Below are 17,739 nucleotides of genomic sequence, written 5' to 3'. Positions count from 1 at the left end.
CTGCTGAAAGTCACACGGGGGAGCAGGAATAATAGGATCACACCTAACATTTCACTCACAGCCAGCTGGTATTAGCACTTGCCTGATGGTGGGAGCCAGGGGCTGTCCTAACTACCCAGCTCAAGGATAAGCTCCTACTTTCTCTTTTACCTGTCTCCAGTGAATATGTCATTGAGTCGTTACTCATGCTTTGAATACAGGAGTTACCGGTCTGTGCTTCGTTCTGCTCCCTGCTTTTATGTGTGTTGCAGTTAAGGGTGAAAAAATACACGATCGTTCTGTAATACGAAAATTTCCAAGTCTGCGCAGCGGTCTTGTGCAAAGCTGTTTAATCTTCATACCACTGAGCTGCTCAGGGCTGTAACCCACACTTCACTCCAGGAGGGTTCTTGAGCAAGGCAGTGCCTGGCTTGTCATACATTGAGGTCAAATACAGCACACGGCTCCTGTTCGGGCCCCAAAGGACTGTGCAATGAAAACAGCTGGTACAATGCTTTCTGAAAGCCTTCCCCCTCACAGATGCTCTGGATGAGGAGAGCTGCTGCCTTCAGTACCATAACTGAGGATGGTGTCAGCGATGTTGAGGTTCTTCTGGTTTTGCAGTCACCGCAACTAGGGAATAACTTGAAAAGCAGAGCAGGCTTCTGCTCTTCCACTTAAAATGGAGTTTAAATTATTAAATTTAAAGCACAAAAGCCCCCCACCACCAACTGCTGATTGCAAATTAGCAATATTAGATAGTGAAAATAGACCTTACTAGCCATCCAGAGAACATCGTATTTTCAGTCTAGGAAAAATGGCTAGAATGAAAAGAATCATCTCCTATGTCATATCATGCTTAAAGCACGGGTGGAAGACAGGACAGGAAGCACACCACAGTCTCTGTTTAAAAGCACATGAACTACAACAGCCAGCAGTGGATCTGATCCTATGAGAAGAACCTGACATAAAGGATGAACAGATGGGCATACAGAACATCTAAGGTTAATTGTGGTCTCACTGTCCTAGTTTTGATACTATTAAACTTCAATCGTATCTCCAAGGAGCTTGTTTCTACAGCACCTGTATTTCAGGAAAATTAATTTACCATTTGTAGTCTGAACTACAGACACTGAAGTTCACAGTCCCTTTAAGATGTTACAAGTTTCATCATTAAATCAATGCTCTAGTTTTATATACAGCAGCAGCACTTATTTTTTACAATTTCATGTGCGACCAATTAGACCAGCCAGAGATGAAGGCAGATCTCTCTGAAGTAATGTAACAAAGTTTAGGTTTTCATCAGGCCTACTTCAAATATAAAGAGGCCCCGTTGAACCCTGCTTTAAATTCACAGGAAATTAATTTGGCACACATCAAACTTTTAACAACAATTGGAATAGATACAGCTAATTTACACTTACACATGTAGTTAATCAGTTTGCGTAATTTAGCAAAAGTTTCTGACTAAAAATCCCTAAAAAAACCCACTTAAATGCACAAGTTTGTAGTTTTAGGTAAATCACAGAACGTAAGCAGCTGCTCTTAAATTACTCACCTTTACACTTTTGGTACATCTCATGGTAAGCTAGTGTAGCTGGCCAGGATTACCCCAGCTGTTTAGCATCAACAGCTTTCAAGAGTGATCTTATATCCAAAACCTGAAGTGATATAGCGCTTGCGTTCAGAGGTAAGATTTGCTGCTGCGCACATTAACAACTCCCACCCAAAACTGGACAACCAAGCCAACCCTGGATTATCTTCTGAAAACGATGAGAAAGAAAGGTGAACTCAGGGAAAGGTGCTATTATACAGCTATAAGACACCAGCGTTCACGTTTCTAGTGAACTTCACTACAGTCTACGGTACTTTTGTTACTACTCACGTCATGGATTTTTTTTTTTAATTATTCATTTTTTACAACGTGTAGAAGGCAAAATAAGAATTGTACAGAATTTGCTAAAAGGGAGCATTGTAACTTTTCTTGAAGCTACTTAGAACATAGGCTTGCCTGGGAAGTTTGTTTGAGATAAGGATGCTCTAATTGGTTTGACGTATAAAAACTGCCGACCTTCAGGGGAAGAGAGAGACAACTGCTTTCAAGCGGTTTTGTTATCCTTGAACATTTTGGCAACTGTTACGATACTGCGTTGAAGCCCATGCAACAAAACAAGAGACCTCAGAAGAGACCAGCCAGTTCCCTTGCTGGGGAAGGCAGTGCCATTACAACTAAGCATAAAGCTTTTGTCTGGGTTTAACCCCAGCCGGCAACTAAGCCCCACACAGCCACTTGCTCACTCCCCCCCTGTGGGATGGGGGAGAGAATCGGATGGGTAAAAGTGAGAAAACTCGTGGGTTGAGATAAAGACAGTTTCATAGGGAAAGCAAAAGCCGCGCGTGCAAGCAAAGCAAAACAAGGAATGCGTTCACTGCTTCCCATCGGCAGGCAGGTGTTCAGCCATCTCCAGGAAAGCAGGGATCTGTCACATGTAACGGTGATTTGGGAAGACAAACACCATCACTCCGAACGTCCCCGCCTTCCTTCTTCTTCCCCCAGCTTTATATACTGAGTATGACATCATATGGTATGGAATACCCCGTTGACCAGTTTGGTTAGCTGTCCTAGCTATGCTTCCTCCCAGCTTCTTGTGCACCTGGCAGAGCATGGGAAGCTGAAAAGTCCTTGACTAGCGTAAGCACTGCTCAGCAACAACTAAAACATCAGTGTGTTATCAACACTATTCTCATCCTAAATCCAAACCACGGCACTATACCAGCTACTGGGAAAAAAATTAACTCTATCCCAGCCGAAACCAGGACAGCCTTCAACAGCTAACACGTTCCCCACCTCAGGATCTGTCAGAGTTCTCTTCATGAGAAGCAGAACGCTGGGTTTCGAAGACGGGAATTCCAGAAGTGAGGGAACTCGGGTGTTTAGGTTATGTCTTGCCTTTCAGTTATTCCCAATACCACAGCAGTAAGCAACAGACCAACTCACCTTGCCAAGATGAGGACACCAGCAGCCGTGGTCCAAAGAGGTTTTAGCTGCATAACTAATGAGATTACTTCACACATGAATTCAGTGAAAACATGTCTTCTTCCCCAGATTAGTAGTGTTACTCCACCTTTATCAACCAGGCAATTGCAAGAGTCAGAATATAAAAAACACTGAGCTTTTTCACTTTTACGGACTAAATATATTGACACCTTTTATACAAATAAAAGCAAATTATAGTATTACATTAATTTAACAAATTCTAATACAAAAACCGCGTATTTCATAAAATGCAATTTTAAAATCAAAGCTTTACAGAAACATACAACTCCCCTATAAAGATGTCCAGTTTGCCGAGCAATGTTTGCTCAAAATATAGTTATGAACTTAAATATGCCCATAAGTGTATTACACTCAAACTATACATTTGGATAAACATTACTGAAATCAGAAATGAAGAAAATCTACTTCTTACCAGAACTAGCTGTACAGCTCAAGTGAGAAGAAGCCACCAGCTAAGTTCGATACAGCCCATAGCTGGAGCAGCTTTCCCTTGCTGATGGCTGACCGCACCTCTCAACACATTCAGCAGTCATGTGAGTACATTAGTGTTACCAATCAATAACGCAAAAGAGAAAATGATGTAACTGTTGGCGGTAAGAAATGAAGTCACAAGCCACATCCAGATCACAGGCAATACATTGCCGACACCACTTACAGACTAAAAACTTTCTTTAATAAAACTGATTTACCAAATATTCGAAACAAATTTTTACCTATTGCTCTATTTCACTTAAATTTACTGCTTTTAGGTTTTTAAATATTACGAAATGACTGAACTAGCTGAATTAAAGGTATACAAAATGATCATCTATCAAACATTCACTTTATACACAAACATTTCTGAAACAGATTTACAATATACAATTAGTTTATACAGCTTAAGCAACTGTTACAATGTCATTTCTCTCAAATTGAAAGCAGCCGAAAGGTCTAAGATTTTGTTAAAAGTTTCTTGGTCACCACTCAAATTTTAACTGTCTTGTCTCATGCTGTTCACATCCATGTCATCACATTTAATGCTGCAGGGTTCATTTAATAAACTATACATTATTCCATCTAACCGTATGCTGCAAAACCGGTTAATGTGCAAGAAAAGCTCATTAACTCCAATGTGTTTTTAAATACAATGTATCTACATTTTTCCCCAGAATGCTTTCGCTTCCTGAGCTAGACTTAAAATACCTTAAAACAGGTTTAGACACAGATCTGAGACCCCATAAGCAAACTACGTTAAAATACATTGGGGGGAGGGGGAGAAATCACACCACTTTTGGTAGCTCGTACTACTGTTTTTTTTCACTCTAAATACATTTTAGATGGATCTAATAATCTGTTGAATAAGGTAGCAAACTTAATATTTTAATTGTCTAAACTATATTATTGTGTATGGCTCTTGCCTTTTATATAAAAGAACGTGTATATTTCACAGCCAGCTAAATACTCCTTATAATCTTAATCTTGTCATCTAGGTGACTGGATTTAGAAATGCTATAATCTGCAACAGAAGCCTGCAATTTTGGTGGGGTTTTGTTTGTTTTTTAAGATCAAATCTGATCATGTTCAATACTGATATCTAAATCAAAGAAGGACAGCCTATTAAAACTGATATTTTGCAGGTACCTTTCAATATTTTAAATACATTTTTTATTTCCATAAAAGTTTGAGGTCACTGTCCAGGAAAAACAACAAATCTAAAACAGATTTCTGTTTGGATGAAAATGGGTTTTGGAGCTATCCATAATTTCGGGTTTTGAATCTGGATTTCATAAATCATTTTTGAATGAAAAATTAATTTTCTAATCAAACAATGAAGTAACTTACAGTAAAAACTATAGTAATAAGCTTACACAGTAAATTGCAATATGGTAAGCTTGGGTTTAAGGTGCTATTCCATCCGCCCTGAAGTCTTTTAAGGACTTTACCATGTGGGCATCATGTCCGGGAACCAGACTCTACCGAGATGCTTTGAAACTTCCCAATGAATCTGCTCTAAGCTGTATTTCTGATCAGGAATCAAAACTTCCTCCATAATAGAAAGCTGAGAGAGACGACCGCCACACATCTTCACAAACTCAACAAAGGCACTGCAAGAGACTTCACATTCTCCTAGGCCAACGGCTGACAGATACTTGCAACGTTCTGCAATACGGATCAGCTCCTCATCCAGTGGCCGTAATCCATTGGCGCAAACCACCAGTTCAACTAACCGAGGACACGTCATCCCAACGCGGCCAAGTACGTCTTTGCTTACCGATCTTCCAAAGTAAAGATGAGTGACAGGTATTTCGTAACGAAAGAACGGGTCAAACTCTTCTTCGTACAAGAAAAAGTACATCACTAAATTTACTTTAGGAGAATGCTTGATGAAAGCGTCCCAGCTGCTCTTCTGAATCGTGTGGAACTGAGTCTGTCCAGGATTTTCACTGACAACATCGATGCGCAAGTGTTCTAGCCTGACATGTTTTTCAGAAGACAAAGCAAGCAGAAGCTCGTCACTCAGCAGGTGGTAGTTCAGCGCCAACTCACGTAAACCATGACACTGGTCAGCCACGCAAAGGATACCTGGGAAAAGAGAACATTATCAAAGAGGTTACACAGATAAATATCCTAATAACTCAACAAGAAACCTAACACTGAGTTTGTTTTTATGTGTCAGGAGGGCGCAAAGACCACGTATTTCAACATGCAATCAAGACCTAATGTCAAAACAAAATTGTACTGGACAACCAGAACATGGATCTTTTTCACATAAGCATAGTCTTGTGACTTCTTTGTACCTTCACGGTAAGATACACATACACTATGTGACCACATCGCTGTTTTGCTACACAAAAAAGTTAAAACACTGCATTGTATACTTTCCTGAGGGAGTTGATTCTCACGTGACAAATATATAAATAGCATACTCTGACTGTTCTGCCCTGTTTTAAGACCACGTATACTCAAATTCACTTTTGTAAAAGGGGCTTACTCATAATAAAAGTATTTCCCTAGCCTGCTCTGGAAGAACAGCTGTCCCTCTCTGTGGCTGACAAAGCAGCCATAAATGAAATGGGTCACCTGAGGAAAGCAAACATAAAATGAATGCTAGATTTTAGTTAAATACAGAAGTTGCTGCTGTCAGTATTTGTTCTTTCCAGCAAAGTAGAAATATTTAAATTATGAAAAGCAACAGCAAAAAGACGGGAAACACTAAAAATTGGGAGCAGTAATTCCTAGAACAGCAATTTTCAGACTCTCCCTTTAACGACTCAATATAACCTGCTGCTCATGGAAGACAAAGACATCAACAAAAAGAATTCAGTTCAGTCTATGAGGTTTCCACTCATCCTATTTGCAAATACAAGCAATGGTACTACACTGGTAAGAGTACTAAAAACAAACAAAAAAAGCACTAAAAAAAGCATACAGTCCTCTGCATTTCAGGCAACCCAGAAAACTGCATGAAATTCAGGATATGGTCTTTCCATTAATAGAGGAGATGAGAACAAAGCATTTAATATGCAACTGAAAAACCTGAGCTCAATACACTATAGCTTTGAAGCAATGGGAAGAAGTATAGAAAGACAGCAGTTATTTTAAGATACAGTTATTAAACTCAAAAGCCTATACGGAGCCTAATCACTTTCTTTAAAAAAATTACAGTAAAGATATTCCATTGCATGAATATATGCACCAAAAAAGTATGTATTTCCCACCTAGGATCTGCAAGAACGCATGCATCAGAAGCTCTTCTAACTATATTAAATACTGTGATTTCAAATATAAAAAGTTTGTTAAATGAATAAAAAAGCAGAATTTAGGTAAACAGAATTTTAACCCAACTCTTATTGCAACTATTTCCTGTAAAAACAGTTCAGATATGTAAGCATACTCATTATTTCATTCGGGGGGAGGGCATGGTATCCAAGATGAAGTGAAAATCCAGGATTTTTTTTTTTTTTTAAAGATTGGCTAAGTATAACTACAAACTTGTGTGTACCTTCTACACATTCCAGAAATCATTCCCTGCCCTTAAGTCATAACGAACAAAGTTATTCTTACAGCAATACTTCCATAAGAGCTACTATGACCACTTCGTTTAAGGAGACTCAAGCATGTTGCTTCATAATACCTACCTCTGTTGACACATGAAATTTTTTAAACAGCGTTTCAAGATTCAGATACGTTGTCTCATCACTACACAGTTTCAGAAAACAACTTGCTACAAATTGAGCATCCAAACCAGCTTGTTATCCAGACGGCCATCCTTCAAACAATCATCTTTGTTAACTTTAAGGGTACATTATTGACTAGTGCAATGCAAAAAGGGAAGAACCGGGGTTCAACTTGCTGCGATTTTTTATGGGTCTAGTACTAGATAGCCACATCACATACTGGCAATGAAATTATGTATCCTGCATATAGAACTGACTATGAATACAGCGTAGATAGTTACTGGAGGGCCTGCCTGCAGCCCATGCTGCAAATGGTACATTCACAGAACATCCCTAGGTACTCCCTAAACCTGTCACCGAGAGGTAAATTGCTCCCATACCATACAGCAGAGATTTGCATCCAAAAAAGCCCTCTACTAAGCTGCTGATGCAGACACACCCTACACCCACTCTTCTCCCCTACCTCCTACCTCATTCAAAGAGAAGCAACCCTCCTACCCTCAGAGCAGAGCAGAAACACAGCCTTTACAGAAATGCTTTCAGTTCCCTCTGTTCCAATAGCTGATATTTCATGTAATAAACAACAGCACATCAACCTGGATTTAAAAATAACCATTATTTTGTTTTACAAGGTACTGTTGCAGTTCTAATGCAAGTTAAAGTTCAGAGGGGAAACAGCAAGCAGAAGAAACTTCAAATACGCTCACAAAGATCAGAAATACATCACAGCCTCTCTATTCCCCATCCCAAACCCAAACATGCCTCTCTCTCTTTGTACAGTAACTTAGGGATTATTCAGAGCGTCCTTTGGAAGCAATTCACAGTTTGATATCAATCTGTTTCCTTTAGTAGTGGAGTCTCTCTTGCACTACTTGCATTACTCTTCTCTGTCCTTCACTAACAAAATTCTTAGGAACTAATCTAGTACTAAACGTTCCCCCCACCCCAAAACTGCAATTTGAAGGCACATTCTACCATTTTCAGTGCATCTATAAGTAATAAATTTTGCATAACTCATGGCTCTTTTGGTTCAGTTAAAGTTTTTCAACATTTATAGCAGCCTGCTGATTATAATATTCCCATTAGAAAAAAAATCCAGGTAAGTGTCCGTGCTCAAAGTTTCTCATTTTCCTTCAAAAGCCTCATTTTTGCAGCTTGCCTTCTCTGAAGCCAACCATCCACATACCAGCTCCTTCCTTTCATTCCACTTTCTTCTCCATCTCAGGGCACACCCATACCTGAATTAAACAATCAAATCCTACTGCCATTTGCTTAGCACTCTGGTTTTGTCACTAATGCATCTGATCCCTTTCTGTTCATCTCCACTCAATGAAGGACAATAGTAGTTGTGCTCCTTGTTCCCTAAACAGGCGTTGCCATTTTGTACCCATTGTTCCTTCAATTTAAACCATCGTACAAGATACATCAAACAGAACACAACAGTCAAACAACTTCGTAAACCCCGCCCCTCTCCCAAATTATCAAATGTATGATGTTCCATAAAACCTTCTAGCAAGGATTAGCCACAAGCCAGCAAAGTCTGCTAGAGCTGACAGGTTACTCTTGGATCCAAATCCAGGGAAATTACTCTCTTTGCCTAGCTACAGATTACTGCTGGATTACCTCTTCCTCCTGACAGACATGTTATGGATCCTGTACTTCTCAGACACACAGGATTCTCAAATGAAATTTTAACTCGGAAAAACCAGTCACTCAAGCTTATTTAAACAACGCCCTATCTACGATTACAAAGCTTTGAAGGACATAACATTCCAGTTAACACACTGGTGAACACTTTGCTGGACAAATCTCCTGCAAAACAAAGCCGCATTTTCAGAACTTCTTTATACAAAACTAAACACAAGATTTTGTTCAAGAGCTGCACCTGCAAAAGGTATTAAGTTTGTATTTTGTTGTTATCACTACAGCAATATCCCCTCTGCTACAATGTAATTTTCCCCACATATTAGGAGTCCTGCTGGTGAATTTTACATATAATATACCTAACATTTACAGTTGCAATATATTTGCATGAAGAAAGTTAAGGTGACTACAGTAGTTTCTACTTATCCTCAGAAGAGGAATTTAACTAAGTTGCCAGCATCTCATTTATCATTCCTCTTCCATTTCTCAGTGAAAAACTGTAAGTGTTAAGTTGATGGGCTGTGACTCAATCTTAAACTTGCTGTGCATTGCATAAATCTTCCACAAATGTTCATTCTGTGAACTTCAACAATCTGAGTGCTTCCATTCTGATACGAGCTGGCTTCATTCTTGCTACAAACACACTTGGAGTGTTAATGAAGTACATTTGGTAATGGCAGAAGTTCTGCGCAGCTCTGTCTCATCTCCCCTTTGTTGATGCTGTCTGCACTTATTCTCCAGCAAAAGATTAAACTGCTTTCTTTCAGAATGACTGACCCAGCATCTTCATAATCCATGACATTGCAACACTCAAAACCCATACATAATGAACCAGGGAAAAGGACCTCACATTCCAAAAAGCTTAATTATACTGGAATACTTAAATAGTCATTGCAGAAGTAGTGCACCTTTAAGTTCCACACGAGGTTCGTTATTAGTCCAGAACAGACATGCGCTATTTTATTATTAGCTCAGTAGTCACTCTGCAAGTGGTGGGATGGATGGACTGACCACCAGTTGAATTAGTATTTTATTCAGTGATAGCTGCTGTAGATACCACATTCATCCTCACTCTCGCCCCACCCCTATTTTTTCAGGAGTTTACTGGTTTCAGACAGAATTTAATGCATACATTAAAAAAAAAACAAAAAAAACCAACCACAAACACACAGTAGCTTACCAGCTGGAGAAACATGAGGACAACTGCTCATTTTCAACAGTTTGAGCGTGTCACTGTTGTTAGCCACTAGCACTTTGAGAGATGGATCATCTACTGGTGTATCGTCAATCTTAAGCGAAGAGAGGGATTTGGAGTTTACAAACACCACTGTCAGTGCAGAAATAAAGTGAGACTGGAAAAAAGAAAGTTTAAATGAAACAGTAGTATCTGAAATAAAAACCTCTCACTGTACATAGCAGTCCTACTTTTCTTTTACTTATTGACAGCACTTGCTGAAAAAGCATTCTTTCGATATTGCATTATTAAAAATTAATACTAAAATTGACATATTTTTGAGTAGAGGAAGTATAATTGTTTTTTGCTATCAGTCTATGTATTTGGCAAATCAGAATGTCTAACATTAAACATAAACCGAGAACCTGACCCAGGACCACCCACTACACAAACTTAAATCTATAGGAAGACCACGAGCAAAGAGAAAGCCTAGAAGCCCTAATTTTGAGAATAATTTGCAAGTCCACTTTAAAAAAAAGCATATTCTAGAACAGGAATTCCCACGTGGTGAGTTGTGCTGCATTGGTGAGATGCAAACACAGTCAAGAGTGTGGCAAGCCTGTACTGTTAAGATGTGTCCAAAGCCAAACAGTACCACTGCCTGCCTGCCATCCACACACAGCATTTAGGGTTTGAATGGATTTATCTTGCAAAGCTAACTGGAGTGGTCCAAACAGAGCCAAGGAGCAGGTGATCAATTAATTACCGATTAAGCGGCATAGATAATGTAGTGCAGCGCTCAAGGTTGCTCCTCAGCATTTTTACGTAACCACTGAAACTTACCAGTAAAGACAGAGCCCAGGACACCCTAACTTGAGAAACACAGACTATGGAGCAGATACAGCGGTGCTTGTAGAAATCATCGGTGGTACGCAGGAAGTAAATAATTAGCTTATCTTCATGATTTCTTACAAGACTGACTGAATAGAAGACTTAAAAAAAGTACTACCTCCACGCACTACGTTAAGTATCCCATAAAATTACCTGCTAGTTTGATTTCAATACTGTTTCACTCTGAGCCACACGCACATGTAGAATCCTGAATACAGTTATGTGACAGAAGGCCTGGCAACAGTATTTGCTCATTCTTATGTGATATGTTTGTGGTTTTTGCTAAAACTCACAGACAATTAGATTTAGAGCAGGAATTAATATTTTCACATTAACATAAATTGTCAAAGTCAGTTCATGCAAATAGAAATAAAGTTCAAATTGGAAGCATCAGGCATTTTGGCTTTAAGGACCACTCCCAACTATACTGACAATATGCTGATTATATATGTTACCTACTGAAGAAAAGGTGCTTTAATAATATTTCCACTCTGTATTCCGAAAGTGTTAATACTGTGCTTTTATTCTCTGTATCTAGAATGTAATTGCCTTCACTAAGAAGGCTGTTAAATAGAAAGGCAAAGAAAGTTAACCATGCTTACAAAAACAGGTAACTTGAAACCACAGTTTGAAGAGCTAACGGAAGACAGACAATATCCCAAAATGTAAAAGCTGGTGATTTAATGTCTTTTCAATATTGCCACATATGTAGCCTGTAGTATGATTCTTTGAAAGATTCATGTACAGTGTGCTTAGTGAAAAGACTGGGTAACACAATGCTAAATGTGATTTACAAATATTTGCCAGATGTCATGTTACTTGAAATCAGAAGAGCACTGATGAAGATAATGCAAAGTAGTTCAGACTTCCCACACAGTCTGATAAAAAAAAAAAAAAAATTGTGTAGTGTCAACAATTTTTCAGATCCATTCATCTTTGCCTGCTTCTCATCCAGTGAGCCTGTTACTAACAGCTTCCCACAAGAACTTATTCATGGTCCAATTCAATTCTTTAGTTTCATTAGTGGTCTAAGAAAATTTAAAAATCGTTGCTGGTCCCATATGCTGGTGACAATATTATTGGAGTCGTAAACATCAAAAGGCAAATTATGCCTAGAGTTGATTTTGGCTCATTTTGAATATATTTTTTAAAGGCCACATGTGAACCTATTAGGAATAAAAAAAGGAAGCCTGTATTTTAGAAGCCTTGAAGCTGAACAAGACCATAGCATGAATGACTACAAATAATTATTCAGGACCATAACATATCCCTCCAGCGAAAACTAAGGAAGAGAGCTAAAACAGCATTCAGATTAAGAAATAAAACAATACGCAAGAGCTGAAAAGACAAAGTATTTCTAACACACTAAGACTGTGGATTGTTTTCACTATGTTCAGGTTTTCTTATAGTCACATCTCAAAGCACACAAAAAAGGAAAAAGACATACAAAAGCTAATTAAAGATCTGGAAAACCTCTTGGAAAATTAAGGATTAAAAATACATATTCAAGAGAACTACATGATGTGTCTGTGATCACGGCCAAGGATAATAATTGATAATCCTTCTGTAGCTAACCTTGCTTAAACCTTATAGCCTACTTCCTTTCCTGAGGCTGTCCCTAGTTCTTCCTTGTCCTTGTTGCCATCATCAGCAATGACATCACTGAGATCCAGCTAATAGTCTAGTTGCATCTGGCCCTTCCCATACATGTGGACTGGATTCAAGAACTGAGGCTGCGAGACATCTGATATGTCCCTGTCATAGAACAAGCAGCCCAGGTTACTCAAACCACTCTCCTCCTCCTCAGCAAGAGTACATCTCTACCTCACTAGCAGGAATTCTTGTCTAGAAGCACAATAAGAGATTGTTGTCGTATAGATTAGATGTCTTCTGACAAAATCTAATTTTTGGTAAACATGCAAGGTAAAAATCTGACAGAAAATTTCAGAAATACAGTGCATTTTGCCTAAGAATCCAACACTTGACTGCGTGACATGAAGTATTGAAAGTCATGATTATACTGCTTTCTAAAGAGAGCTCAAAGATAATATAACCCCTACAGCAAGTCCACATGGATAAAACTCTGCTACTCATTTGATTATAATCGTCTCCTAAACAACCCCCCCCCAGTCTCACAGTACAATTACACAGACAGGAATCGTCTAGCCTCCTGACTTGCAACACATTGCCCAGTATCACATTGAGGTCAATAGACAGGAGGACTTGGAAGAACAAGGTCAGGACTAAATTCTCACATGATACAGAGAATAAGTGAAACAGTTATCCATCTTAGTAAAACATCTTAGTTCCTCCCTTTACTAGAGCCCAGTAACGAAGTTTTCTTTACCAAAGATTTATATTTTTACAATAAAACTTTTCATAAAGTTATAGAACTTTATGAAAGTATGAACCACTGCAATACTTTGCTATAGAAAAATATACGTATTAAAATACCTTCGGTAAATCCATGAAGCTTGGCCGGGCAGTTGAAATTAGCCCAAGTGTTTTCAGAGAGCAATTCACAAGCTGTGATAAAATATCACAAGCTGCTTCTGCAGATTCCTTGCTACTGTCCACCTTAAAACAAAACAGATTTATTGTTCAGAAAACACATCAAACACACTCTTCACAAAAAAGCAGAATAGAGTAGAGGTACTTCAATGTTTTTTTCACTTTACTTCCTGAAATGTGATGTCAAAAAAACCCACAAAACATCTCTCTGGGAATCCATCAACGTCATTCTTTTTCCCCGAAAAAGTACATACCAAAAATCCAAGATAATTTGCTATAAATTTACGACTCTCCTAAACACTTTGGTAAAATTTAGCATGGTGAGGGATCAGCTGAACAGTTTGTTCCGAGATATTCAATCCACATCAAATAATAAGCAAGTGGAGGTTCATTTGGGTCCAGAGCCTACCCCACTTCCTCTTTAAATTCTTCCTTATCAAAATGCGGGAATTCTATAAATCCTTTACAGTGTGAAAAAGCTGCTTCCTTTTATGGTGACTCAGCTCGTAACATAGAGCTGCTGGAGAGTTAAGTGCATTATCATTTGAACTCATATGACTGGGCCTTCATCATTAATACCACAACAGATATGCAATGTATACTCCAAAAAAAGAAAGTCTTCATTAGTCAGCTTGTTACACAACTGAATCACTTAATGTGCCTCCAGTGGATTTCCTCCAACACTCAGATGTGTTTTCCGAATAACCTCTTATACACAGTAAGCGTGACAGCTTTGCAAACCTACAGAACAGTAAAAAGCTTGATCACAAGATCAATTTTAAGTCTACCATAAGCCATGCTACCTTCTCAGCAACTGATCTAAGTCCAATGAACGCTCATTTTCTGCTTGAACACAAGCTGAAAAACAATTTTCAACATTCCAGTCTCTCTTTGCCTACAAAAAAACCCCCCAAGTTTTCAGCCTTGACAGGGTAACAGTCAGTGTTATATCCACTTCCTTGTGATTATCCTCGCAACCTAGTGTTCATCCTGCAACACTGAAGGACAACTGAAGCGACATGTTCAAGAAATGATCCAGGTATCACCCTACCAGTGAAGGGCATCTGAAATCCTTCAAAAACACCAGGTGCAAAGCCGCATAGACAGGAGATAGACACTGGAAGGTCATTCCAATAGTGCTATAAATTTTCTTTATTTGGACACTGATAAAAACCCTGCAAACCTTGTGATAAGTTTGTATCTGGTATTGCATCAAGCAGTAGCAACACACGTGATCAGGCAGAGGTGCCCCAGCTACCCACATGCTGATGATTCCTACATTAAAACTGCCAGATCTCAGAAACAAACAACTAGTATGTCCACCTTGCTGCAGAAGTCACTTCCTTTCCAAATTCGTCACATAGCTGATGCTTACACAGCCATGACTGTTTCACAGCACCCTTCCAAAACACAGTGATATGTAGACCAATGTTAAAGGTTTTCATCTGCTGAACAGAATTCAATAACGTTAACAAAGCCAATTCTCACCAAATGGTATTTCTCAGCCAAGCACAATCAGTAGGTACACCATCCTGTGCAAATCCCATGTACTTTTTCAGTTAACTGAAACGCAGCTGTGCTGTGTAGCTGCCATACACGGACAATCCCATACTATTTAGTACTAAAACTGCTAGTTCCTTACTAGTAGTACTGAAGTCACTCTGTGTGCATTAGATATTTTCTAACCATGAATATTAGATCCAACTCCTTACAGGATGTGAAATGGGGAAATGCTCAATTTACACATCCTGACCAAACTTAATTCTGAGGCAGGTACCCACATGTACAGTATTATCAGAACTGAAGTATTTCTGCCCACTCACTGAGGCAGAATTTTAAGCAGCTAAGATGCTACAAGAAAAAAGAAAAACAACACCAAACAAAAAAATCCCCACCTAATGGAATTAAGGCAATGAAAAGGTATGTTCAGAACTGTTATTCCAAGTTTTGGTCCTGAAAATATATCCAAATAAAAAAATGAATTGGGACGTCACCTCCATATCTATATGCCCATTTAGAGAACCCATTTCTTCAGTATACTAGGCCTGAAAACAAGGCCTACCACACTGAGAGCTGCCGTATTTCTTTTTAAATACTGACAATCCTAATCACAAAAATAACATCATATGTCTTCTTCAGTATACTAGGCCTGAAAACAAGGCCTACCACACTGAGAGCTGCCGTATTTCTTTTTAAATAGCTGACAATCCTAATCACAAAAATAACATATGTCTTTCCTAACATTTAGTGGTGTTCTTTAATTTTCAGCATGTTAAAATGTTTTGATCACAACTGTCAATTACCACTTATCATCAGTATTTCAATCACTGACATTAATTAAATCATACTTCTGATGCTTTGATATTTATACAGATGAACCATCAAAACTGTCTCAAAAGTATCAGAGATATTTCCTTAAAATATTCTGAATAAATGAAAAAAAGAAAAAGAACTAAGTTTAACAGATGCTTTTATTTTTGTAAAACTACTTTTAAAAAGCCTATAAAATACACTACCTTGAAGCTTACATACTGCAGGTGATTGGAATGCCTCTTTATTATTTGCTTGATTAGTTCAGGATGCGTAGCCCTCAAGTAAGACGTAGCTGGTTGATTCAGTTCAAACTCAAAACACCTCCAGAGATCAGGCATATGAAACACTTGGTTCCAGCTTCGGCAGACCTGCGATGCATGAGCACGATCCAGAAGGGGCAAGTACTGAAACACCTGCAGGATAATGTCTTGAAGCAGGTTTGCCCAGTCAGGACTCTGCACAACTATGGTCTTCTCATCTATAACCTTGTGTCTCTTGGATTCTTTCTCAGTTGCCTCTTCAGATGAACTGCTGTTGGCCTCATTAGTTTTCCTTCCTCGTTTCATGCTATAAAAATAATAAAAAAAAATTCTATATATTTTGTAAATGTAACAGAGCTGAAAAGAACAATATTAACAGAAAACTGTGGAGGTGAAAAAGCTTGTTTTCTGTAACCACACTTTTGCAGGGTTTTCTTCCGCCCCCAAATGAAGCAAAATACAATATAATATATAATTTAAAGTATTGGAATAGCTTTTTACAAACATAACTGGTTTCAACCTCTTAACATGCCTAACCATAAGACAAATACAAAATTGAAAGAATGCAGATTTGCCTACAGAAGTTTGCAGAGTCATCTAAAAATTATTTATTAAAAAAATAAGGCCATTTAAGACGGTAAACCTATCTAGAAATTTAATACAGGAACAAGCAAATGCAATTAGGCAGTTCAGTTCACTTTGATAGTCTAAAGATCTAACCATTTTAAATCCAAAGCCAACAGAAATAACTTTTCAACAAGAAAGACGCTGATGCAAAATTCCATGCTAGCATATTACTGTATATGTACAATCTATTTTTCAAACAATGATTGCTTATCATTTCTTACAATGCTTGAACCATCCATCTTGCTTTTAACACACTCTGGCATATTCAGGACACACTTATCACTGACCAGTTTTTCCAAATTGCTGCTATAATCAACTTTGCTTTAAAATCTAAGATCTTGACAGAAAGGAGAAAAAAAAAAACAGGACAACCAAACAACCCCTAACAAAAAACAAACAAAGGAAAAAAAACAGAACCAAAAAAAAAACCAACTCTACCAGGACAGAAAGATATGGGATATCAGGATGCCTGACTCCTTAAGATTTTCCAAGTAAATTTCTCAACCTATTATAATAGCTTGTTTCTGAAGTCAATGTTCTGAACTCAGTACCTGGGCACAACCTACGCTATCTTGCTTGCAATAGTCACGTTCAACCATAACCACACAGTTCAGTCACCAAGTAGGAGGAGGAGCAAAGCACATGCTTAACGTTGTTTTTATTGCTGGGTAAGGTGCAGACAGAACACAATGGCAGTTAAAAAAAAAATAATACCCAAACAACTGTGCACGGCTGTTTACATCCTGCTGATAACGCTTGCCCACGAACAAGCCTAACTGAGCTCGTTGTGTTGCTTACACCTGAAGTAAGGCTATTCTAGAAACAAAAGGAGGAGTGCCTGCGCTAATGGGGGGAACGGACTTAAGAGAGGGTGTGACCCAGACACAAACCTAACCCCTAATCGCCGCGAACAACCAGCTCTGCTGAAAACAATGAGGGATTTACAATTTATTACTGGTATCACAAGAAAACTGCGAGGCAGCGATACTCTATGAACACCGAGGGTAGCTTTTAAGCCCCGCTACTCCCGGAGACGCTTCACCTCAGGGTCGGCTCGGCCCGGCCCAGCCCGGGGCGCGGCACCGCGGGGCTCTAACAGACCGCGGGCAGGCGGGCGGGTGCTCC

The 17,739-nt window shown here is 38.8% G+C and overlaps 1 protein-coding gene across 1 annotated transcript; it reads right to left on the bottom strand.

Moving 5' to 3' along the window:
* Positions 1-4,955: 4,955 nt before the first annotated feature.
* FBXL3 (F-box and leucine-rich repeat protein 3) lies at positions 4,956-16,293 on the bottom strand. Its single transcript, XM_009576113.1, has 4 exons — positions 15,931-16,293; positions 13,358-13,480; positions 10,019-10,190; positions 4,956-5,599 (listed from the first exon to the last, which is right to left on the bottom strand). The coding sequence occupies exons 1-4, from the start codon at positions 16,291-16,293 to the stop codon at positions 4,956-4,958; spliced, it is 1,302 nt and encodes a 433-aa protein (XP_009574408.1).
* Between the last annotated feature and the right edge of the window lie 1,446 nt (positions 16,294-17,739).

The sequence above is a fragment of the Fulmarus glacialis genome, unplaced genomic scaffold (genome assembly GCF_000690835.1).
Source record: "Fulmarus glacialis isolate BGI_N327 unplaced genomic scaffold, ASM69083v1 scaffold12474, whole genome shotgun sequence".
In the NCBI taxonomy this organism is placed as follows: domain Eukaryota; kingdom Metazoa; phylum Chordata; class Aves; order Procellariiformes; family Procellariidae; genus Fulmarus; species Fulmarus glacialis.
Note: the sequence above shows the minus strand (reverse complement) of the source record. Positions and strands in the feature narration are given on the sequence as shown.

Coding starts and splice junctions, on each gene's coding strand:
- FBXL3 (XM_009576113.1), bottom strand. CDS start 16,293: ATGAAACGAGGAAGGAAAACTAATGAGGCCAACAGCAGTTCATCTGAA. Junction 10,191..13,357: donor GCTTCATGGATTTACCGAAG/GTATTTTAATAC, acceptor TCTTTTTTCCAG/TCTCACTTTATTTCTGCACT. Junction 5,600..10,018: donor TCCTCATGTTTCTCCAGCTG/GTAAGCTACTGT, acceptor CTCTTTTCCCAG/GTATCCTTTGCGTGGCTGAC.